General features: G+C 40.1%; 1 protein-coding gene across 2 annotated transcripts; it reads left to right on the top strand.

The window, feature by feature from the left end:
• The first annotated feature begins 2,737 nt into the window (after nucleotides 1-2,737).
• LOC118084232 (serine/arginine-rich splicing factor 5) lies at nucleotides 2,738-20,430 on the top strand. 2 transcript variants are annotated; one of them, XM_035113617.3, is made up of 9 exons: nucleotides 2,738-2,801; nucleotides 3,187-3,244; nucleotides 3,844-3,980; nucleotides 7,591-7,661; nucleotides 9,487-9,579; nucleotides 11,904-11,976; nucleotides 17,664-17,737; nucleotides 18,152-18,262; nucleotides 18,964-20,430. In XM_035113617.3, the coding sequence occupies exons 3-9, from the start codon at nucleotides 3,855-3,857 to the stop codon at nucleotides 19,211-19,213; spliced, it is 798 nt and encodes a 265-aa protein (XP_034969508.1). In that variant the 5' UTR covers nucleotides 2,738-2,801; nucleotides 3,187-3,244; nucleotides 3,844-3,854; the 3' UTR covers nucleotides 19,214-20,430. The 2 variants fall into 2 exon arrangements, with proteins under 2 accessions (XP_034969508.1, XP_088526017.1); XM_088669891.1 differs by having other exon boundaries at nucleotides 2,738-3,036.
• The last annotated feature ends 5,558 nt before the right edge of the window (nucleotides 20,431-25,988 follow it).

Raw genomic sequence — 25,988 nt, 5'->3', positions numbered from 1 at the left:
TGTTGGTGAAAAGGAGCCATTTGTGTGCAGGGAATCAACAAGAGATTCTTATCACAGCCAATTCATATAAACTTTGGAAGAGAAGAAGCCACTTAATTGTGGTTGTACTATCACATACTATCACATGCTGCATTAGTACAGTCTGTGACTGGCATGTAGGCCAAGTGAATGTTACACCACACACCAGTTATTACGTTTATCGTGCATTTGGCACGGTGGTGATATGAAGTGTCTCTGCCCATCCTCAGCTTATGCAATGGGTTGGGTAAGAACAATATGGGGGCAGTCAATGCACACAAACAGCTCCTTTTATGGAGCAACCTGCTATGTATGTGGCAAGAGCCGCCCAAAAGAGGGGGTGTCTTATACATGGGGGCGTCTTATAGACTGAAAAATATGGTATGTTTTGGAAAGCCAAGGTTTAGGTTTATTAAATTTGTATATTGCTCCCCACTAAAAAAAAATACCAAAGTGATTTACAAGTAAAAAAAAATGCAATTAAGAAATTTTAAAAAAATGTATTTAAAAACAGATGTAACAATATCATACAATATCACTGACATTCCCCAAATACCCAGGAAAACGAAACTGTCTTTGCCTCGTGCCAAAACTGGGGAAACCATTCCTCAGAGGCCACATACCTCAGAAAGATCTGAAATAGTCTTGTTAAAACAAAGCAAGAAAATCTTCTGACCTATTTTGATCAGGAAATGCTGTGTTGCATATTTAGCTTTTAGTGATGTAGAAATGTTGAAAGGCTTGTGTGCCAAGTGTGTTAATTAATATGTAATGAGGCACATCTTGTTTCTACTCTCCCCCTCCCCCCTGTAATATTTCTTGCACAACATTTAGCCCAGATCAAAATATCAGACAGGTGGCAGTCCTCGTGCATTTGCCTTTCTACGCCACCCTCAAAGCATGAATGCAAAATAGAAAGAGAGAAAGGCATCTTATAATCATTTGAATGACGTTGCTTTATTTTGATTTAGGGTATTGGTCTGTGAGCATCTGCAAGGGGTACAGTCACTCCTTCCTCCCTGGGATGAACCACAATCACTAGATTCCCAGCTTTTTCTCTCTCTTTTTTAAGTCTCTAGGACTTTTAGAACCCAAGATACAGGGTGGGGTGTGTGGATGTACTATTCTGTCCACTCTTAGAAATAGAGAAACATAGAAGTGTAGAGTGAGAAACTAGTTTGGCCCAACCTTCCAGTGTTTTAGCCATTGAATGAAGCCATGGTATTTTGAAACCACTTTTGGTAGTCTTTCCTGGTGCAATATTGGTGCCCCACAGAAAACAATGGAGAAGCCAAAGTTTTTACTGTTCCTGTGATTAGGCAGTAGTGCATCTTACTACCAACCCAAAAGTTTATGATATTCTAACTCAGGCCTCATTTTATAGCCCCCAAGACACCCAAGTTTGCAATAAAGAAAAATACCCTGCCAAGTCCATTTAGAATCTGTTGTTGTTGTTGTTGTTGTTGTTGTTGTTGTTGTTGTTGTTGTTGTTGTTGTTATGCCCATATTGCAAGGAGTGGGGCTATGGTTGAGAATGTGTGGAGTTACACTAGCTCTGCAAAGTAGCTCAGTGTCTTTATAACCATTTTGCAGTTAGGGGTTGTGGTAGAGTAGCATATGAATTGCAGTGTTGTCGTTGGTCTCCTGGCATTGGGTTTGCTTGTTTTTAGGAGAATCTAGTCATGGGAGGAGCTGTGAAGTTGATATAATGCAGCAGTGCAAATAAGTAAGTATTGGAGGAAGTGAAGAGAGCCAGTGAAAGAACTGAAACTGTCAGTTGCAGGTAGAAAGATGTCTGGACACCAGGTCTACCCACAGAAGAACAAAGGAATAGATTTCCATACAGTATATGTTTTTTAGAGGTCACTTGTCTCCCCACTCTCTAACCCTGGTACCCAAACCTTGCTGCTTACTCAACAGATCCCATGATCCCTAGCTAACAGGACCAGTGGTCAGGGAAGATGGGAATTGTAGTCCAAAACATCTGGAGGGCCTCAGGGCAGTTCACAAAAGATCACAATACATAAAATCAAAATAAGAACAATAACCCAATAACTCCCCCCAAAAGAGCCACATTTAAAAAGGGTATGGTTATATAGAACCCCCCACCCCACCCCTTTTCCAAGAGCCAGGGGCAAGTAACAATATATTTATCAATCTGCCATGCCTCTGGTAGCTAAAACAGCTATGATAAATAAAAGCCCCTTGTATCACTTCAGGAAGAAACGCAGCTCAGACAAAGAGCCTCTGCAGGGAAGAATTCAAAGTGTGCATTTTCATCTTATGGCTTGAAAGCACCCAACAGCAGTGAAGGATAAGGACCTTAGCTTGCATACGTAAACACTGTGCACAAAGAGAGCTCGGCAGCTGTTCTGGATGAATTAGCCTGGCAGAGAAGCATGGTTTGTATCCCCGCCCGCACTGACGTCCTGAAATGGCGCGATCGCCATTCGCGAGAGGTGGTTGCCTAACTCTCTCCCTCGGAAGGACAACACCTCCCGGCCTGCCTCTCTACCAACCCCCGCTCTCCACGAGGCCCCTTCGGAACGGCAGCCGCCTACAACTCCCAAGCGGGGCAGCGGGCCCTCCATCCGCGTCCAGCAAAGGCGTTCAAACCGCGGCCTGTGGCGCGTTGCCTTCTGGGAGTCGTAGTCCGCAAGCCGGTTGGAGAGAAAGGGGGCTTTGCGCAGCCGCAGCCGCCTTCTCCGCGGCTCCTCCTAAGGGAAGTAGCGCCGCCATTTTCTCTGGCGGACTGAAGCGAGCGTCGCGTCCGCGCACGGGAGGTAAGCGAGTTTAGTTGGACGCTGGCACCGCCGGCGAGTGCGCGGTTTTCCTCACCCGGGAGAAGAGGGGCCGAGCCGGAGGGTGGGAGAGTGAGGCGGCCCGTAGCGTCGGGGGATAAGAGCGAGCGGGCTCCGTTTTATCTGCTGTGGTAAACGGAGCGGAGCCAGGCTGCGAGGCCGAAGCGCCGCCTTGCCTGGGCCCTGCGCGGCGCCCGTTCCCTGCGTTGGGTACCGGGTGAGGACTCCCTCTCACCATCCCCCCCCCGGCGCCCCCTCGTCTTCGTCTCCACTTCTCTCGAGCCTCTGCCGTTAACACTCTCGTTCTTTTTCCCTTCCCTTTTCCCTCCCTGCCTTCTGCTCCCGAACCGCTTTCGCATCCCTCCAGATCGGGCCTTGCAAGCGCATCTCAGCAGCCGAACTTTTCATCCATTTCCACTCAGAAGGTAATGATTGAGGCGGACGATAAAGGAGCACATTTGTTTTTGTTTTTAACCCTCCTCACTATCCCATTCTCTGGACATTTATATTTTTGTGTGCATGCGAAATGTCTTTATTATTCCGCCCCCCCCCCCGGTTTTGTTTTGTTTTGTTCTTGGTAGGTATGTCATGAAAAGGAGGCTGAACGGCCTCTGATGCAGGAACATCATGAATCCTAAACTTTTTATCTGCTAAGGTGTTGCCTTATCTACTGCCAGCTTCTTTTGGTGGAGCATAGTGGCTTTTGAGTTACACAAGAGCTCAGCTTGAAGGGTTTCTATGCTCCAACACCAGTGGGAGTTGGCGCCAAGTGAGAGATAGTCTTAATTATTTATTTCTATGCGGTGGATGTTTGACCATGTGTTTTGAGAGAGTGCATTGGGTACATTTGTGATAAAACTAGACTAAAGTTGTTTGCATCTATATTGGCATGTTAGAGGGTTTTAAGAAATACTGTCCTCAGTTGTCTCTTCTGTCCAGCATCTGTGGGACTGAACTTTAGTATTGATATAATAAAACACCTAATGTGAATGCCAAAACTTTGTATTTTTTTATTTTTTTGCAGCTTAGGCTAAAATGAGTGGCTGTCGTGTCTTCGTTGGACGTCTAAGTCCACATGCTCGGGAGCGAGATGTGGAGAAATTTTTCAAGGGATATGGTCGTATACGTGAAATCAATCTGAAAAACGGCTTTGGTTTTGTGGTAGGTACATGTGTATTTAAACATTTTTCTCCCAATCTAGTTGACTGTAGCCAGTTACATTGTAATAAAAATCACAGGAAATCTGATTAGGCAAAATATCAGAAATGTTAAACTTCCATCTTCTCTTTAACCTTTTAGATCTTTCTGTAAATGGCTCTTAATATGTGCAAACTTCCTCTTTGAAATTGCTTGTATGGTAAAATGGAAGGCTGCTTTTTAGGTAAGAATTAAATAAATCAGCTTTGCAATTAATCATAGCCGTAGGTTGTATATGCCATGGTTCCCTCACCTGAGCCTCTCCCTCCAACCCAGCATTTCTCTCTGCTGCCATTACATTTTCCTTCCTCCCCCAAACTTAAAAAAAATGAAAATATGGAACTTAAACTTAAGGTAAATACTTAGGATGGTTGGTTAATGCTCAAAGTTTTAAGTCAGGGAGGGAAGGGGAAAACTGACAGCTTTCTTAATAGAGGTGAACTAGTCAGGTTTGTGTGGTTCTATTTTTGTACTAGAATTCTCTGTTACATGTACAAAGCAAGAGAGCATACTCTGAACACAAATTACTTATATCTTGAGGGATTCCGAGTACAGTATTCAAAAATTCCAGCAACCATTAGGTGACCCTTCTTTCAAATAGAAAGAAGCCAGCCAGTTCTGCTTAGGTGGGAAGCACAACAGGTTTGGTGGGACTCATGTTGTCTTCCTGACCCATGCTATCAAGCAAGAGGAGATGAACAGAGAAGGAAAAGCAGCAGCCTTTTCTTCTGTATTTGCCTATACTTGGATTCTTTCTTCCTCTCTCTGGGATAGATAGGGAACAAAAGTCCACCCAACTAGTGCACATCCTATCAAACAGAGGATGATAAAGTTCCATTTTGGGGGCAGCATGTGTGACTTTATTCCCCCACTCAACAAGCAGGAGACAGGCAACCTAGCTTGCAGCTGTTTCTCCCATGCAGGAGGGGAGAGAAGTAGTTCCATGTGCCACCTCCAAAATGATAGATAAAATGAGCAGATATCTAGTTATTTTCCCTTTTCTGCAAGGCAGGAAGTTGAATCCCACAGGTGGGGTCTTCAGAGCTTATGAACAGTGTTAGAAACTGAGATATGACAGCTAGGAATTAAATGGCACCATAAGCCTAAGGTTATGGGTGCCACAACAGAATGTCTAGGCGTGCTTTTTTATACAAAGCTTGACATGAATGATCAGCAAAAAATATATATATTCATTTTTCACATGGTCTCATCCTCATCTGAAGACTGCAAAAAACTAAGCTATACGTCCTGCCTTCCTTCCTAATATTCTTATGAGAGTCCCTTCTCCAGTCTTCAGAGAGAGGCTGGAAGTGGGGGGGGGCATAAAAAGGTCCTCCTTTCCACGTTGCAGACAAGCCCTGGATTCTTCCTACACCCCCTTTCCTGCATATAAATATTATCTTTTTGGCACCACAATTAACACACATTACAGGCCTATACAACTGATGGCAGAAACACCCACCTTGAGTGTCCAGTTCACAAACCTAAGACTTCATTGACCTTCAATGATCCCACTCCAAAATTGGTTTCGATTTTAAGCATCACTGAGAGTCTGAGGTTGATAACACTTTAACACGCACTACTTAAACCAAACCTATTTAAATCAATCTGAGGCTATAGAGTGCAAAACACTGTCTTTCTGTAAGGCCAGCTGAGAGGTGGAACCTCTCAGCTTGCCTGACTGTAATGATGTCTTGGAAGTTCAGGGAGGAATTTCTCCTCCCATGCCCTCAGCACCAGCAGTGGCAGTTTTAATCTTAAATTTTAGGTGCAGCACTGCACCCAGATCTCAGAAACTGCTCACACTAATGAAATTCCCTGTTGCAAAATGTGCCTAGAACAACGGGAGTTTCAAACGCTGCTTATGGAGGTTGCACACATAGGCTGCATTCACCCATCACAATAAGCAACGGTTGGTGGATTACAATGGTATACTGTGAATGTGCACTGTGCAGCCTGGTGTCTCCCACTTCACTTATCTCCTGACATGAGAGAGAAAAGAAAAACCAGGAAGCTGCAGTTGTTGTGACTTCCAGATATGGGATCCTGATTCGTTGTTCCCAAACAAGCCAGCATCACTGCAAGTCTTTGTTGGCTTGCAGATCCTGACTTGTTTGGGAACTACAAACCAAGGTCCCTAGTTGGATATCACAGAAAGCCAAGCTTAACTACAGCTTCATGGGTTCCTTCTCCATTCACATCAGGAGAAACAGTCAGGCTGCTTGCTCACTATGAATAATAAGCAAATCTGGCTTTGTTGTGGTGGGAACACTGACATTGTTGTCTTGCCTGGAGGCAATATTTACTTGCCCCAGGTAAGTGGTAATTTTTCTTTTGACTTGCGCCATCTTCATCACTAGATTTACCCATATTTTCTATTGACCATAAATCTAAACCACAGCAGCAAACAGCAGAACTAATGCTTTATTCAACCTGCATGCCATTATGCAGAATGCATAGTTCCCCAAAGCTTGCCAATTAACTTCAGGCATAGGTGGATGAAATGGGAAGCATAGGAAAATACCAGGTGTTTTTGTAGTCCCAGACCACTCTCTTAGGCAGCTGTAGCATAATTGTGTGTGGCTGTTTGGTCTGAAGACTGATAGGAATTCATCACTAAACCACTTCTCATCCTGTGTGATTTGACAGCATGACATGACAGCATAGGTGTGCATGCTGCTGGACACAGTCGACTTGTATCATGAGTCCATTCTCATGATAGCACATCATTTCACGTGTGTTTGGCAGATTTCCTATTTAATAAACTTGCATTGTACAATGGCATGAGATGTTACAGCAGAGGCAAGCATTCTACTGTATTGGGTGTTGGTGGTCTTCTATTTTATGTTTTATTGTTTTTCTTATTTAAAATATTTCTACCCTTTTTATTTAAATTTTTTTTTAAAACTACAGAGCAGACACATGTAGACTAGCTAAACTAATGTTCCACAAATGCCTAAGCAAATAGATGTTTTAGTAATTTAATGGTTAAGTAGATAAGTTAAGGTCTCTAAGGTGCTACTGGAAGGATTTTTATTTTTTTCGTTTCGACTATGTCAGACCAACACGGCTACCTACCTGTAACAAGTTTTAATTTGTTGTTGAAATGAGTCAGTAGCTTCCATACCTCAAGGGGAAGGGCATTCCTGACAAGACCCATTGCCATGTTGCCACAGAAAAGTATCTCCTACCAGAGGAACACTTAAGATGAACTCCACGGATCTTAAAGCGTGGGCAGGCTGGTTTAGGGAGAGATGACACTCCTTTAAGTAAGTAGTTTCCAAGTTAGGGTTTACGATTGTTCTTAACTTTCTTGCATACTCAGTACTCTTGTGCTGATATACCCTGTGGTACAAAGCCCTTAACAAGTTGGGTCCAATACATCTTTAGAACCACCTAAGCATGTATAGCCTAGCCCACTCACTGAGATCATCTGGAGGAGCATTGTTAATTGTCCTCTGTGTTACAGAGTCATGACTGTAAATAAGCTGGAAAAATGAATGGAAAAAATCCCCTATTAGGGCAATAAGATTTCACTCTTAAAGAACTGACTACATGACTTTTCCCTTCTTAGGAATTTGAGGATCACAGAGATGCAGATGATGCTGTTTATGAACTGAATGGTAAAGAACTGTGTAATGAAAGGTAATCTTTAATTATCATAGAATTGTAGGGTTGGAAGGGACCCTGAGGGCCATCTAATCCAATCCCCTGCAAAGCACACAACTAATTGCAGATAAATTGCAGTCATGTCTGCTGCAAGTAAATTGGATGCTCTGCTGCATTTGATTTCTAAAAATCTCTAATGTGCTGCTTGTGGGCGCAGAAGGCTGGTAGCAGGATACAGGATTACCCCCTTTTTCAACTGCTTTCTTTGAAATTGAAGAGCAGAAAACCTGGTGCCTACTGTGAACAAAAGAGCCCTCACAAGATATAGGGCTTCCTTTGTTTTTGGCAGATTACTAACATATAGATTTGACTCCCTATATTGATCAGAACATTTTAATTTGTGTAGTTGGTAAACCTACCAAATATGCAGTGTTTTGTCAGGGGTAACTTGCCCTTTCCATCTCCTATGCCTATTCAGTATACATATATGCCTTAAAGGTAAAGGGACCCCTGACCATTAGGTCCAGTCGTGACCAACCTGGGGGTTGCGGCGCTTATCTCGCGTTATTGGTCTAGGGAGCCGGCGTACAGCTTCCAGGTCATGTGGCCAGCATGACAAAGCCGCTTCTGGTGAACCAGAGCAGCACACGAAAACGTCGTTTACCTTCCCGCTGTAGTGGTACCTATTTATCTACCCACAGCGCCACCTGCGTCATATATGCCTTACTGAGACACTAAAAGGTTATATATTTCATTTTTCAAGAGAGGCAAGGGGGAAAGTTTACACTCAGTAAAATACATGTTTTAGCTTCTCAAGAGTGGAACTCTTTTTCCATATGTTGTAGTTTGACCTCTGCACATCTTTGGGTTTTTTTTTATGGGTGACAGCTACCAGCAGTTTCATTCATTTAACTCAGTCTTCAAATACCTTCTAGAGTATTTGATAAAATACTTGATTAAAAGGGAGGATTCTTGCAATGAGAAATGCTAAGCCTTAATTTGCACAACTTCCTTGTCTCCCCCATGAAACTATATTCTTGGTGGTCATGTGTAATTTACCTAAAGCAACTGAACTAAAATTACTATTGTAATTTCAGAAATCAAGTCATTCTCAGCTTTTTCTGTTTTTACTGAGTTTTCTAGTATTTGTATTAAAGCTATATTGCAAACTTCAAAGAAATACAGACATCCATAATTCACTTGCCAGGAACTCTTTCTCCAGAGTCCCTGGCAAGGATGCCCAGCAGTGTGCATGCATGTGCATAGTCTTCCTACACTCATTTGCACTACAGGTTGGAGAAGGTAAGAAATAGGGATATTTTCATGTGCAAGATGTCTTCTTCCTCCAGACTAGGCAAGCATTAGAGTTTGGGAGGGAGTTGGAGTCTTGCCTGTGTGTGCAAAGACTTGGTAAGCTAAGAAGAATCAGGTGTGTCTCCTGCTGCTTCTTAACCATCTTTATTCCCCAGCAGAAATGAGAAAAACACCTGCCACCCAGGGTTGGTGGTAAGCACAGCCATTGCTTTGGCCTTCTAGTTAGCCTCTGTGAACCTCCAAACTAATACTGTACAATTAAAAAGCTGAAAGAAATATGATGAGATTCTCTCATATTCAGTCATCTTAAATTGTGTACAATAGATGGATGTGTGAGGAAGTTAAGATTTGGCAAAAAAGGGGTTTTTTTGGTTACACACGTCGTGAGTAGACAAATATTTGCTTCTGTTTTTAAGTACCTCAAAATAGCTACATTTCATTTATGGAAATGCTTGGAGGAAGATGCCTATTTGCTTTGTGTATGTTTCCAGTAGAAAAAGATTGATGTGCTAAAGAAGCTATGTCTATTTTTCATTTAATATTAAAGGGTTACAATTGAACATGCCAGAGCCCGAAGAGGGGGTAGAGGCAGATACCCACAACGGTTCAATTATTACCAATCCTATGGGGGTGGATCTAGGTAAGAAATGTGTTCTTTTTACTGCAAAGTCGCTTGTTAAACAGTTTATATTAGACTATGAACATTCTCCATACTCTCAGGATTCTTAACAGTTCACATTTCTAGAGGTAGCTGCATGACATTTTAAGGTGTTCTTAATGAGCTGTGGTTATTTTACCTACCCTTCATTACCTTTTTAGTAAGACCAATGCGAGGAATCTTATGCTAACAACCTTTTCATTGAAATTGATGAATTCCAACTACCACCTTCAACTATAAGAAGGAAAGGTGTGTGCTGTTGAAGTCATTAATTATTGCTGCAACTTGCCTAGTGGGTGTATGGTTAGCACTTGATAGCTTTCATGCCCATTAATATAATTATGATGCACAAGTAGTGTACTCTCGTGCCTGCAGCCAGAGTTTGTTATAGTTTGGTTTCAGCCTGTAGTACTTTGGTCCTGTACAAGCCTTACTGAATGGAATGGGCTTTGTGTGACTAGTGCTTAATGGGACTGTGCCCCTCTTTGCTTAAACTTTGGCTGGGAGCCTAGGGGACTATGGACAAGAACTACTTGTATAAGTTAGTTGTGCTCCAAGGTCAGTAGAACCTACCGGTACAACAAAGCAAATATGACGTCTACATAGAAGACACTATAAGGCCAATTTTTGTTTGAAATACACAGTCATTTTAGAATGTATTTCTGTGGTGCATGTTGGATAGTATATGTGGGGAAATAGCACTTTAAAATATGTTTCTCTCACATTAAACTATTTCACTTTGTCTACTACAAGCTGCTGTTAAGACATCTGTTCATGAAATTGTTTAGACACCTGTACTGATAATATAAAATATTGCTTTGAAATAAAATTTGCATTTTTGCATTTCATTCAGAGGCAGTCTTCTTGCCATTCTTGTGGTAAACAGAAACCAAACACATTGGAAGCTACTAATTTTGCATATTGAAGTATGCTGTTTAGATTCTCTTTTCTTTAGTGCAGTGGTGTTGCTGCAGTAAGAGTGATCCAAGGTCAAGGCTAAAAGTGAACTTTACTAAAGTAGGATATGTGACTGACGTTCATGGGCATCTTGCATGGTAGTTACGTTCATGACATCAGGCACATGGTGCCAGACAAGAAGAGACTACTATTTCCAGTAGTGAAAAGTGGGACTCGGCCTGCCAGTTGGGGGATTCTGGAACTTCTTTTAAATGCTCTGAAGATCTGGATATTCTGAAAATATGGGGCATTTAGAGGTATGCAAATGAAATGGAGTTGCCTCTGCTTAAATTTCCAAAAGATGCAGTTGTTGTTGGTTGAATTTCATATTACAGTGGTGCCTCGCTTAATGAATGCCCTGCTTAACAAAATTTCCGCTTAACGAAAGGATTTTTCGAGCGGAGGTTGCCTCGCTAGACGAATTCGTTTTATGAAAAATTTGTCTAGCGAATCGCGGTTTCCCATAGGAATGCATTGAAATTCAATTAATGTGTTCCTATGGGCAAAAAAAAGTCAATGCATTCCTATGGGATTCGCTAGACGAATTTTTCGTTATTAGAAAAGACCCATGGAACGAATTAAATTTGTCTAGCGAGGCACCACTGTATATAAAAGAGCCATCATTTGGAGTGGATTTTCGTAGCTAGCCTGAACAAACTAATGCACAGTTCTCCAATTGTTCGTACTAGCATTTTATAATATTTTGGGGTTTGATGACAGTAAGACAGATCTTTTATTCATATAAAATTGGGTAGATAGTGCATCAGCTCCCACAGCTTATTGAAGTACTATAGCAGGCATCCCCAAACTGCGACCCTCCAGATTGGCCTACAACTCCCATGATCCCTAGCTAACAGGACCAGTGGTCGGGGAAGATGGGAGTTGTAGTCCAAAACATCTGGAGGGCCGAAGTTTGGGGATGGCTGTACTATAGTGTTGGTCCTGGGGTGATTCATGCCTGTATGTTCATCATTTGATATGTGTTCACAGAATGTAGGGACTTTGAAAAATGTTATGTTAGGTGATAGCTTTGAAAACTGTTGATATGCTGGCTGTTGCACACATGGAGGTCATTGACTGACGAACGCACTTGCATGAACTGCCCCATAGTCATTTCGCATGTGTCCTGCAGTTTGTGTATATATTCCACTTGCCTTCCCTGTTACAGGCAATAAGCAACTTCCCGGTAGTCGTCTCCCCCCCCCCATTTAAATAGAACACAGTCAAATTTCTAAAACATTTTCTGGTTTACTGAGCAATGTGAAGCAATCTGTCCCAGCATAATGCACTTTCATTTTCTGCATGAAGTATAAATGAACAAATAATGGAAAAACGTGTTTCTCTTGTAGCCAGTATGGACCACCTCTTCGTACTGAACATAGGCTTATAGTTGAGAATCTTTCTTCACGTGTTAGCTGGCAGGTGAGTTGGAGTTGACCTTAAATACTTCTTTCTTCTCAAAAACAAGTCGTCGTCACCCCAAAGGAGACACCATAAAATTTAACTTTGCAGCTAAAGCAGTCAGAACATTTTTTATTAAATCTCAGGCTTAAAGTTATTTTATTTGCATACCAAAAAAAATAAGCATTTAAGCAGCATGTTTTTATTTTTAAAACTGAAGAGGTGATTAGTGTTTCTTGGACAACTATAATCCTCATCTAATAAGAATTGTGAAAAATCCATTTTAAAACATAATCTTCATAATTAAAGGCATGTCTCAGTGGGAAGGTCTGTAGTTTGTATCTGGCTTCAATAGAATGAACAGAATGACTGCATGGTTAAAAGAACTCTGTGTTCATAATGCAGGAAATTTTATGCATTACTTAATTCTAAAAGAGTTTTGTGGCTTTCATTGCATAGCTAGTGTGTGTGTTAAATAACATTCAACATTTAAGTATTTAACATTTAACTTCACATTTAAGTATTGCCACTATTTGGTTTCCTTGCAAAGACAATGCTTTTTTACTCTTCCTTAACTGTAAAGGATATATGACTAACATAAACCTGAAAATTTCATGCCACAAATTAGTTTGCTTTTCAGGTGCCCACAGGACCCTTGTCTTAGAACACCAATTTCACATGCAGGTTCAAAATATTTATGCTGAAATTGGATAAATGAATCCTCACATGCAATATTTCAGCTTTCTGGCAGCTGCTTCTGGCATGTTTCTCATGCAAGTGTGGATGTGCTTGGGTAGGGAGAAGCCTATGTACACCATCTTGTGTGAAGATTATTCAAGTATTTTACCAGGTGTATACAGTACTTGGAAAAAGTTGCTATCATTTGCTAGGTGGCACTTAGTCTGGCAGGTTTACTATACCAAATTATCCCTGAAGTTCATTTTGATTCTACTGTTTAGCAAGGCAGCAAGCCTTTAAAGTACACCAGCTTCTGTTCTCATTAGCCAGTGAATCTTCAGCAGCTTCACATATCTTTCATTCTAAATATTTAGTTGTGAAACAAAAAATGAGATTTCATTGAGCCGGTAAAGTAGTGTTAAATGTAGAATGTATTTTTATTAGGTTTATTTAACTTAATAATCGGCTTTAAATTAGGTTAAGGTAGCCTTCATTTTTAATAATATCTGTCACTTCCTATAAAGGAACCTGCAAACTAAAGACTTCTTTTCTGCTCCTTGGCTTGCATGTATTCTAACATTTGTTCAGGCCCTGAACAATATTTCACCTATTAACTTCTGGGTATAATGGTTGCATCTACTATGAAGACTAAATCTTTTTTTTTTAAAGCTGATTCTGGTGTCCTGAGTTCTCTTGTAATTTCCTTTTGGCTGGTTGCTATTTGTGCCTAAATGAGGGGCAATTATTACCTTGATCTTAGCACTACTGTCATCAGTGCATGATTTGTCACTTTACCTACCTCAGTTTTGTCTTCATTTTAATTTGTAAATTTCACCATGGGGAATGCCTAGCGTTTTAACAGTGCTCTAAACATACATTCATCAAACAGGGCTTTCTTGGGAACCCGAAGGAAGAAGGAAAGGGTAGGAACAGGTTGCAAATAATTGCACAGTTCAGGAGCAAGATAGCTGTCAAGAGAATAATTGCAGCAAACTAGTATACTGCACAATAACCTTAGCTAAAAGTAAAGAGACAGGGCTTATTAATATAGAAATTAAACCTGAGGCAAGTTAGCCTTTGTTAGCTGATGTAGTGAATTGTAAGAATAATGAAGAGCTTGATGTAGGATGGAGAGGTTCACATGGATGATGAAGGGAAGCCCGGCATATACATTTGGAGTTCTCTATTTGTGTGGAAATACAGAACTCAACAGTTGAGTCCACTGTAGAACAAAATACATATACAGTATTGAACTACTTGTGTAATTTGACAAGATTAAAATTGATGCCTTTCCAATAAGTTGCTCAGGGCAACCTACAGAGCAGTATAAAACTTGAGATGCATAGGGTACCAGTTTTTCAGTCATTTTAACGTTTGATCCTGAAGTCTTTTGATATCAACACAGGACTTTTTCCGTAGATCAGCATTACAGATCCCTTTTTGCATTTTAGAAAAGTTTTATAAAATAACGGTGGGTCTGTGTCTGGCAATTTATTATTAAAGTGCCTATATTTGAACCAGGTCTCTCGAATTCATATGAAATAACTAAAGGGAGGAGAAATAACTAAAGGGAGGAGAGTTGAGCACACTTGAGTCCTGTTTCGTAGCATTTGTTTTACAAGTAGCTGTGTGGAATGGCCCACTGGGAAAAATCTTGGGTGTAAGTCCGGTGTCACTTCGTTTTAAGAACTACTCAATTGTATCTAGAGGCCATCTTGTTGAGTTCTGTATTCAGTTTCCAACAGCAGCCCGTCATATACCTTCATGACCTGCTTATATATTTTCTCAGAGGCAAAAACTGTTATTTTATTCCCAATATCAAAAGTATACTGTCTCTAAACATGAAGGTTCCATCTGTCTACTATGAATAGTCTTCCATTTATTTGGTCCCAGCTAAGTTTCAGTTGTCATTGGTTATAAATGCATGTCACTTTTGTGATGCTTCATTCTGAGACCTGAATATCACAAAACTTCCCAGTACACTTTCTGGTGTTGATTATCATTTGCAACCACTGGGAAAGCTCATCAGTTCATTTGAGACCAGCATGTATGTGCTCTGGTGGGCTATGTCTAATACAGCTACAGTGATGCTGCCTGGTTTGTGTGTGTATGTGGTGCTGTTCTTAATTTAATGGAAAATTCACTGATGTGATAGCACTTCCATCGCTGCTTTTAGACTGCTGTTTATGAAAAGCACCTTGTATGAAGGCACTTCAAACCTTGCCTGGCTCTGCAGAGGTGAAATTAAAAATAGCCAGAACCATTTAGTAAGGTACTTCACACAACATCTTGCTGAGTAGAGCAACTTCTGTGTGGTTCTATTTTGAACATCTACGGTGCTGTATCCAAGTGAATGAATCAGGCCTTGGAGCAAATTAAGGCAAGGCGAGCAAACAACGTATGTTTCTGTTCTGAACAGCATAAAATTCATCACTTTGCCCCTTAGGGTTTTACATCACAAAGCAACATTTTCTGTTCAAATCTGTTTTGCTGCCATGATACAAACTACCTGCTGGTTTATGGGGAAGTTGTATATGCTTTTGGGATAGGTGAGATTACCATTTGTATGAGAAACACTAAATTATTGCAGGCATTGGTTTATCTCAGAGGTTACTTAGTGCTTACAGAAACATGTTTTCTGAAAACATCATGACTTTATCCTGAGGAGATCCAGGCAAATGTGATCAGAAACAAAACAAAAATTGCCATGCTGCTTCCATGGCCATTTCTTTGCTTTCACTAACTAGTACATAATGTATGCCTGGCTTCATCATTTCCATAAGCTTTGAATAGTAACAGGAAACACTTTTTAATGCATCCTTTCCCATATCACTGAAAAGCTAACTGTTTTCAAGGTCCATTGAAATCAGTTTGTGGTTGTCTTGTCTACCTTAGTGGGATTTTGAAAACTAATACTCATCTGCTCACTGTAGCAGTTGTCCTCAGATAAGTGCCTGTCCTGTGTCTTTTTACTAGCCCCTTAAATTTAGAGGGGAAAGTGGCAAAAGTGTACAACTGAGGGAGCAGTAGCACATGCAAGGTTGAAGTCGAGCTGGATTTTCAAAACTTACTAACTAGCATCTCATGTGCCTAGCATGCAACCAAGCAAGCTTTAAGATGAGGTGCATACATCTTTTGAAGGCCAGCACATTCTGGTGTTTAAAAGTGTCACAATCTCTTCCTTATTGATTATGACTTCTAAAATCTAGAATCCCAGTAACCTATAATAGCACATACTTTTTTACTGCTGATTTCCCCTAATGGCTGTTAGTTCTCCATAAGCCTAAAGCTAGGAAACTAGACCCCTTGGCTTTCTGTGGAAAGGTGTTGCTAATCTAAGGTTCTTCTAACTAAGTTTTCAAGTAACATATTTGAGCTATGAGCATCCATACAGACTATTTTGCTTGATGTTTATAGTGTAAGTAATCTTACAGTAGACAAGAAATCAAATTTCAAATACATGGTATGGTTGTATTTTTAAATTTAGATGCCTGCCTTTATAGGTTTATTCACCTGTACTATCAAAGCTAATTGAATTGCATAAGGATCAATGAAAATGTTTTTTTGCTTTGTCTCCTATTTACTGTGGATATAATCAGTTTGAAGTATTGTGAACATCATTTTGTATTGTATGTTGTGAACTTTGTATTGGGGAGAGTTCAATCCTACAGATGCTGAGTACCCTGATCTTGCATGTGCAAAACTCTTGTGTTCATTGTGTGATTAGAAATTTCACCATCACTAGATTTTACATGTTAGAGGGTGTGCATGCATAAATATCAAGCAGAATTTGGGCTGGAGTGCTCAGTATATTGTAGAATTGAACCCTGCCATGAAATGTCTGCTATTAAACTTGTTTCATGTTAGGTTAAAGACTCAGGTTTTCAGACTGTTTTATTCACATGTTAGTTTGTAAAAACTAAATTAAACTTTATTAAACACTAAATTAATTGAGGCATCCTGTAAACTGTAGCTCAGTTTTAGGCTTTTTGTTTGTATTTTTTTTCACAAATATATATCTAACCAAGTTCATTTTGAACCTCTTTTAACAGCCTTGCTTTGGGTTAGCCCTCGTTTCTCTTGTGTGGAGGAGAAAGAACCCAAGAGGTTGGGGTTCCTAGTGGCTGAATTTCTAGGGCTTGGCCTGTTCTGAGTTTTCCCTTTGGTACCCATGACACACCTATCTTGGCGATGTAGATCTTGGTTGGCCCACAGCTCGATTGGCTAGCACAGGTCAACCTCAGGTTCTAGAGCCGCTTCCGGAGACTGTGTCCAGTGCTTTCAGGGTCTCTGGTACATCTCCCTGAAGCACATTGCTATGGTCCATTCCTCTGTCCCTCCCATGTAAGGGAGTTCCTCTTGGTCTGCTAGGCAATTATTGGACAAGCGACTCTTTGCTTAAGGTACCTGCTTATATCATCTGACCACTTGTGGTATGTTGTGGTAAGTAGCCTATGGCTATAAAATGTCAGCTATTCTTTGGGGCACTTTGTAAAGGTTAAGAAATAAGTCATAAACAACTTATTTTAAAATATCTTTAACACTTAGTTGTGTAGTGTTGCAGCATAGACTCAATCTCAATTACATTAAACGCAAGTCTCTGTTAAAATAACACTGAGGTTGTGACACGAACTGATGAAAGCAGAAAAGTTGTGCTTCTGCCTTTTGACAGCTTGTGACAGAATCTTAGCATTAACTTAATACAGACATTTGTGTTTAATTTGTATAGACAAGAGGAAGAATGTTTGCAGGCAAACCTTTTAATATACAAGTAAACTGAGACTTCAGTTATGATCAAATGCTTGCATTTAATAACACCATTTGTGACATAGTTAATATATGTGGTAATCCTTTAAATGGTATGTTATATTGCCATATCTGAGCAATGTGATTAGCTTAATTTTGCTCATTATAGCTGTAATATATGGGAGTTTACTATTATTGTTAGCCATAACAAGGAGACCTGTTTAAACACAATTTCTTTAGTTCTATGCATCATTTTCTAAGCTGAACTGTGACTTTTACTGCAGGATTTGAAAGACTTCATGAGAAAGGCTGGAGAAGTTACCTTTGTAGATGCACACAGAAACAATCCAAATGAAGGGTAAGATTTGAACTTTGCACCCAAGGTAGTTAGCTTGATTGGTTCCAAACGCAGTGACAGTGGTGTTAGTGTTGTTGCAACATACACAGGATCAGTAGAATAAAATGAAGCACTATACTCCTGTGTACTTCTATTTCCAGATTGGTTCCCTAGGCAACCATGCCACATTCTATTTGGCTAGGAATAAGTGTTCATGTGGAAGTTTGAAGGAAAGTACAAGGAGCTTTATGTCAAAATCTGGAATTAAGGGTTTGGGAAATTCACACCATTGTTTACTATAACACTGTTAATTTGAATATGAGCATTGAAGGAGGGCAGGATCATTGCTCTTCAATAATCTAAGTAGGAAATAAGCTCTATAATTTTTGAACTCTAAAGTATCACTAAAATATCGATTTTGCTTTGGCTGTGCAGAGTGGTGGAGTTTGCATCATCCAGTGACATGAAGAGTGCATTGGACAAGTTGGATGGCAGCGAGTTGAATGGGCGCAGAATTAAGCTAATTGAAGATCGCAAAAGGCGCAGGTACGTCACCATATATGAAGATCTGGACTTGGCAAGAAACATGGCAGTCAGTGCAGGGGGTGGGAAGCAAGATGTTAGGAAAATGTTGCAGCCCCAAACCTTCTCAAGGTACAATTGAACTGTATTTCCATAATGGGAACCACAGGTAGTGACAAAAATGCAGGGTGACAACACTTGGTATAAACAAATTATTTCTAAATTGTGTAGCTTCATAGAGATAGCCAGAGTGATGCCCTCCCCATGTTTGCTAGACTCCCACTCCCAGCATGGTCAATTGGCAGGAAAGGGAGATGGAGGACACCACCTTGGTGACCCTAGTGTATGCAGTTAGAGAAATTAGAGAAATTGAAGTACAGACTGAGGGATCTGTATTATGCCTTCTTTCTACATCAAGCAAGCTTGTTTACTGTACAGAAAGAGGGATCAAAAAAGAGCATTGGAATTCTCAAGATTTTTTGTAGATTTTTAAGTATGAGAGGGAGTGAGGCTGAAAAAGCTACTTTGGGCTGTAACATTGCCTGTTGGATGAACAGAAGTCAAAAATTCCATGTCTAACGTTAGAGGAGAAATACCACAATAGATGGCATTTTGAAAGACTACCCAGTTGTGTAGTAGGAATATGCAATACTGGGTACAAAAAAATATTTATTAATATGAATACTGGATATAGACTGTCATAAGATCTGTTCAATCTTTATCAGAAGCAGATCCCGTTCACGAAGTTATTCAAGATCTCGCAGCAAGTCTAGATCTGCAAGATCTTCCAAGTCAACAAGCAAGTCTCGTTCTCGAAGCCGTACCCCTGAAAAGAGGGGCTCTCGAAGCCGCACACCTGAAAGGAAGGGCTCAGAGAAAAACCACCACTCTGGCCCGCAAAATTCCTCTCCATCTCCTCCCCCAGCCAAGAAAAGGTCTCGCTCTAGGTCGAGCTCTGCTGAAAGCCGCAGTTAAGGAATTTTGAGAGGTGTATAAATATTTCATTTCTAAGTCAAATTTTCTACAAGCCTGAATAAGATGCAAATGGGGGGGGGGAGGGATAATTCATCAGGTGAGCATAGACCTCTGAAGAGAGTATGTAAACTTGCCCTCTTTATAGAGTTAGATAAATTGTAACCAATAATAAAAGCAATTTAAATCGGCAAATTATAATTACCCACATGTACTATGTACTTCTGTAGGTGAAGCCTTACTGACTCAAGCAGTACACATATGGGAGTTTTGTCCTTATTGTTGAATATGATAAATTTAAGACATGGACCGTGGTGCCGCTTTTCAGAGTCCTTTGGCTGTGCTTCTTGTTTGCACATAGAATATCTTCTAGTTAACATTGAGTAAATCACCATGGATAGTTCAGCTGACTATTAACATGCTGTTTTGAAAAGTCCCATGCAACTTCCCAATATAGTTATCCTTTAGTAGTGCACAGGTGGGTATCTGAATTGGGAAGGAATAATTTTTCCTTATTCTTAACGAGTATTTACATTTAAAGTAGCAAGCCAGGGAATGTGTTTTAATGTGTTATCTGGTTAAGCAGATGCTGCTGTGAAATTTTTAATGCTACTTTAGAGTAAGGCCTAGCCAAGAAGTACATCTTCCACACCAAGTTTTATCTGGACAGGGTACAAAGTTTCATAACCCACTTCATGATATAAAAAATCAAAACATAACGGATACTTTAATGCAGCAACTTAAGAGTATTTAACCTGGCAGTCTTGCAAATGCATTGTTTTACAGAGATACCCTTTGTGAAATAAAAATACACCAGTTTTACTGAAGTTTTTATTTTAATATTACAAAGAGAGCGACCAGAGTGTGACACTTAAAATACTGCAGGTACATGTAGTATCAGAAGCAGTAAATTGTCAAATTTAATAGGGGAACGTTATTTTCAAACTGTCAAAACAAATTTCCAGTCAAGCTTCATGTAATGTGAATTTATTAATGCTAAAGTGTAAAAGGGCATTTTCCTTAGGTTTACAAAACATGATTTTGTTTTTGTTAGTATGTAGTACTATGTTAATCTTTAACAACTTTGTGATCACTAAACTATCTGGCTTCCACATACCTAAATGAGGGAATCTGCTTCAAATATTTGTAAACTGAACCCTAAAATGTTTAAATGTATTGGTGTGATACAGTAAATACAATAAATGTTTCTCCCCTGCTTACTGCAGCTTCAGCGGTCTTTCTGTGTTGCTCATTAAAGCTAAGTTTGTAAACTTTTTTCTTTGTTAGCAACAGTTTTATTTTCAATAAAATTGATACATAATAAAAAGTTAGTTTGTTGATCATTGTTCAAATTCATTACCAAACAGAGTAACTCCTCCAGTGTTTATTTCCATTATCTTGGATCAAATAATTTTGAAAGATTAGGGGAGGTGTGTTTATCTGTGTAAGAAAAATACTTGCTTATAAGAATTGAGTCCCAGCCTTAATACACATAACACTCCAGGATTAACTAAAAAAAAATATGCTCCATTTGTTATGCTGTGGTACTTCTGGTTAAGAACTTAATTCGTTCTGGAGATCCGTTCTTAACCTGAAACTCTTCTTAACCTGAGGTACCACTTTAGCTAATGGGGCCTCCTGCCGCCGCTGCACCGCCACCACACCATTTCTGTTCTCATCCTGAAGCAAGGTTCTTAACCTGAGGTACTATTTCTGGGTTAGCAGAGTCTGTAACCTGAAGTGTCTGTAACCCGAGGTACCACTGTACACACTACAGGAAATGGTTTGATCCCATTCCCAACCTGCAAAACTGATCCCAAGGGAAGTTGAGGTAGCTGCTCATAATGTCTGATGCCTTCATTTTGAGGATTCAGTGTTGTTCCCAGTGGACTCCTAATTCAGAACCATGATACGTATGTACTCTTCCCCCGTCCCCTTCATGTGTTGAGCAGGACATATGCGAGGAGTACAAACAGCGATCCCGGTTATACGGCACATCTACATACACAAATGTTTGCTCCTTCATATATATCACTCAATTTGTGGATAAGGCCTGGGCCCACCACACATATTAGTATGTCAGCTGCAGCGTTTTGGGCTGTGGTGTGAACGCTCCCCATACTGCTCCTGGGGTTGGAAAGGGGTTAGTTTAACTTCTGGTTAAAACGGAATTGCTGTGTTGTGAAATGATGTATGTATAAAAAGTGTGTCACCAACATGAAAAGTTTGGAATGCTCTGCTTTAGAAGTTGCAGAACCTCTTACCTTCCATCAGCACCAGCCAGTAATCCGGGATGAATAGGATGTAGTCCATCTGTGGATGATGCCACTGCCAGAGAGAAGGTATCTGAATGTTGTGAAGAGAAGCATAAAATACTTGATGTATCAAACAGGGTGGCTAATTTTTTAAAAAATCACGCTTCGCCCCTTTTGCAAATCAGATTGGAAATAGTTGAGTCAATTGCTTTTTTAGAACCTAGAACCTGCTGTACTGCAGGATTGTGAATTTAAAAGGTGGCTTTCTTCTGATCATGCAAATATAACCAGGATATTGAACATTGAATTAATTCTCCTTTTGGATAACTTTCTTGAGTTGAGGCCTTCTTTCAACATACCTATGATACGCACACCTTTTTCAAACTTCTACAACTTTTAGTTCGAATGCTTGCTTTGTAAATCTGTGCAGGCCTTGCACTTCTTTTCAATAAAGCAATTGTGTGGATTTTAATTACCAAAACTGACAGCTTATTTTGTTAAAAACAGCAATAGGGCTGATTTTCCACCTAGGAGTGGGAGGTTTGCACTGAGGGGAAGCTGTGCTGAACAATTTACACCACTAGGGGATGCTCTTGATTTTTTTCCCTAGGCAATTCATTCTTTTGGCTCAGATTTAGGTACATAAATCCAGGGTTGGGTTTAGGTTTCAAGTATATATCAAGTACCTAGAATTCTGGCACTATATGTATACAGTGGAACCTCGGTTTATGAACACCTCGGTTTACGAATTTTCGGTTTATGAACTCCGCGGACCCATCTGGAACGGATTGACTTTCCATTACTTTCAATGGGAAAGTTCGCTTCAGTTTATGAACGCTTCAGTTTAAGTACTCTCCGGACCATCTGGAACAGATTAATCCACTTTCCATTACTTTCAATGGGAAAGTTCACTTCAGTTTATGAACGCTTCAGTTTATGAACAGACTTCCGGGACCAATTGTGTTCATAAACCAAGGTACCACTGTATATAAAATTTAGTGAGGAGGTAAAAATGCAAGAAGTAATGGTGGCTGATTTTTATAGAAAGCTGTTTTGGGAGTAAGTGGCAAATAAACCATTAATATGAAATGCCTGAGTGAAAATCGATTTTGGGTGAAATCTAAAGGCACATTTCAGTCACTAGATGGCGCTCATGCTGCAGCTGACTGATCACTATTGCTATAACTCTTTAAAAATAGCATGCAGGCTGTAAAGTTCAGTTCTGTTACAGGTGTTTTAAAAAATGACCCAAAAGCAGGTCTCATGGATAGCAATAGGAGAATTAGCCACATGCTTAACTTTGGCTGGACTGCTGCACTATATATTTGTACATGTGCACATACAACCGAGTTCTATTTCTGTGGACTCCAAAGTTCATCAGTAACCAAGTTCAATAGGACTTGCTTCTAAGTAAGAGGTGCGTAGGATTCTAGCAAACGTACTTTGACCCAAGTCCTGCTGAGTTCGGTAGAGCTCCCTTCCAACTAACGCGCTGTGAGAAAGGCATATGTAATGTTGTAGTTGGATTGTGACCTTGGACCTAAATTAGACATGGTGTTAATTGTGTAAATGCAGTTCCCAAACGAAAGCACTCCTCACAACACTGTTGGGATCTGGGGCAGAGTCTTGCTTCTCCGATGCTCAGAGAAGCACTTCTATTTGAATGTAATTAAGGCTGTTGCTTATGTGAAATTCAGTGGTGGGAACTGCAGTGGTGAAATTGCCACACCTTCACTCCTCATAGGTTGGTGTAAGGTTGTTGTCTGATGGCTTTTTCTAGGTCATAAAGGTTTTGCTAGAGTACTAGAAACAAGCTTCTTAATCCAGCTCTGCATGTGCGATGTTAGGATGGCTGGGACTTGTTGTTTTCTTCAGTACGGCATCCTCTTGATTGTGCTCAGCTTCCTATCTGCAGCTCAGCTACTCCCTAGAACTTTCTGTTGCAGAAGCTCTCTGTGTATATGGTTCCATAAGTTTAAATCCCTGGGGGATATCCCACACCAATGAGCTTTGACAATTTCTCAAGAGCTCTCCCTCTTTTCCTGCTGTGGTTGACTCGTAATACAATTCTTGCCTCGCCTTCTCCTGACCCTGCAAGCCATGTCTTGAATTACTTGAATCTGTCTTGGCTGAAATGTTGTATTTCTACCCAGTCCCAAGTCCTTCAAATCGACTTGTTCAGTCATTTAGCTTGATATTTATCCTTGCTTTCCAAACAGGTCTTCTCTTTTAAGTCTCCTGTTAAAGATTTGCTACAACAGGTAATGGGCTTGCTTGCTTCTTAGAGTATGACAGCAAACTGCTTGAAGCAACTTAACTCTAAGCACGAATGAATTTGCTGTTTGTACTTTACAAGACTGGCCTCCCTTACCTCAATGCATATTTGTTTACGTGTATCTTTGGTTTATAAGCCCATGCTGCAGGGAAACTGATTTGCATATTTTATTATAACAATGCAGAATAGGAAGCCAAATCTACCAAGGTATATGTAAACGATAATATCAATGCAAGCGTCCTCTTTCATAAAAGCAGTGATTTCTGCTGAAATTAAATCACATTAATATAAATCACAATATAAATGAAGGAAAACCTATATTAAAACAGCTTTCTCTTTCGGCTAGAAACGCAGGAAAAAATTGAAAACTTTTACATACTTGATCTCTGATGGCAGGAGCAATGGGATTCTCTAAACTTTTCTATTATCGACATAACACTCTAACCACATTTAAATCTTGCCCTTCTTATAAGGAACTCAAGGTGCCCTGCTTTGCAGACTGGGTTCCTTCCTATGTTTATGGCCATGCTGGTCAACCAGAAATTACAAAGATGTGGAATGTATATAATCTGTTGATCTAGTAATCCCATCCTTGGCTTTGCAGCTACCTTAAAGCACTGCTACATTAGGTATGGAAGTACCCCTGATTCTAGCATGCAAGAAAGAGGCCAGAAAGTGCTCTGCAGAACAGAGTTCAACTGGGGGAACAGGTTACTTTTAGTCAAGGCCACCCAGACATTGCTTTTTGAGGCAATAAACTTACCACAATATTGTTATTCCTCATAGTGATACTGTAATAATAATTTTTTAATTTATATCCCGCCCATCTAGCTGTGTTTCCCCAGCCACTCTAGGCGGCTTACAACATATATAGAAACACAACAAAACATCAAACATTAAAAAACAAAATATTCTATACAAGCCACAAACAAACCAATAAGTGTGTGTGTGTTTGTATAATTTTATAAATTTATTACTTGTCTCTCACCACAAGGTCCCAGGGTAGATTACAACAATATACAATTATAAACACAAGTCAAAGAGTTCTAAACAAAAATAAAACAGTATAGATTAAACGGTACAGATTTTGGACTTCAACACGCCATTAGTCCCAGGCAACATGGTTATAGAACTGAGGGTCCTTGGAGATTGGAGGAGACTGCTTGACCTCATCAATTTAATGTGACAAATATTTCTTTTGGATGTGCCCTCATCCAGCCGGTATTTGCCACACCACATAAGCTTCTGAGTTCGCAAGCCTCTCACTTTCTCTCTGTGATGTTGAAATCAAGGAAAGAAAGAGTGATCATGTGAAACTGATTAGACAATATAAGCCTATTTGATACTATCATTTCAAAATGTGTTAAGCAGATCTTAGGGTGCCCTTTTGATAGCCTGGGGTGAACTGAGCACAGCTGGGCTTAGAGAACAAAATAGCCAACCCCACAGCTTAAACCAGGGGTAGCCAACATGAAGCCCTCCTGATGTTCATATAATCCACAAAGTTGGAAGTGAGGCTGATGGGAGTTGTAGCCCAACAACATTTGGAGGACATAATGTTGGCTATTCCTGGCTTAAACTTTCTGCATCAGCATTCTGCCCCATTGCTGATCAAATCTTAAGGGGCCTTGCCTAAGAAATGCTTGTGTTTCCATTACAGTGCCACTGCAAAATCACAATAGCAGTCAAGATTTCTAAATGATAGTACCCAATTAGAATGTGTATATAGACATTTATAAAATGAAGATAATTGGGTTAAGTAGTCTACCTTGGGGAATTTGACACATCTGCCTGGTTCCACCCATTAAGAATCACCGCATATAAATTACCTCTCTCTAGCTAATAACTCACATTCTCTTCTCCCTTTCTGTCCTTCTCAGAACTTCAGCGACCTCGTTTATCATGACTACTTCCAAATCCGCCTTCTATCTTGGCTATGTCCACACCAGAGCTCTTTTTTTGCCCTTAGTGTTATGGGGTCAAACAGTCATAAGGGACATTATTAGCATGTTATAAGGTACAGTATTCCCCTTGGGAATAATCATCAGTGGCCTTTCTCCAGGAAGCTTTTTGGTGGGTACCGCAACTTTGGAATTCCCTTCCCAAGCAAATCCAGGAGGCATTTTCTGTGATTTCATTTGGGCACCAGATTATTATTATTATTTAACTTAACACAGCTGTTCTGTTTGGTTTGGTAGATTCAATTACAGTAGTTTTAATTTATTGTCCATTTTAGTGTTTTAATTTG

Source organism: Zootoca vivipara, chromosome 1 (genome assembly GCF_965207765.1).
Source record: "Zootoca vivipara chromosome 1, rZooViv2.hap1.1, whole genome shotgun sequence".
Taxonomy (NCBI): Eukaryota; Metazoa; Chordata; class Lepidosauria; order Squamata; family Lacertidae; genus Zootoca; species Zootoca vivipara.
The sequence above is the reverse complement of the archived record's forward strand: the minus strand, read 5'-3'. Positions and strand labels throughout refer to the sequence as shown.

Excerpts from the sequence above, each read along its gene's own strand:
- LOC118084232 (XM_035113617.3), top strand. The coding sequence starts at position 3,855 with ATGAGTGGCTGTCGTGTCTTCGTTGGACGTCTAAGTCCACATGCTCGG. Across the intron at positions 3,981-7,590 it reads AAAACGGCTTTGGTTTTGTG|GAATTTGAGGATCACAGAGA; the intron begins GTAGGTACATGT and ends TTCCCTTCTTAG. Across the intron at positions 11,977-17,663 it reads CTTCACGTGTTAGCTGGCAG|GATTTGAAAGACTTCATGAG; the intron begins GTGAGTTGGAGT and ends CTTTTACTGCAG.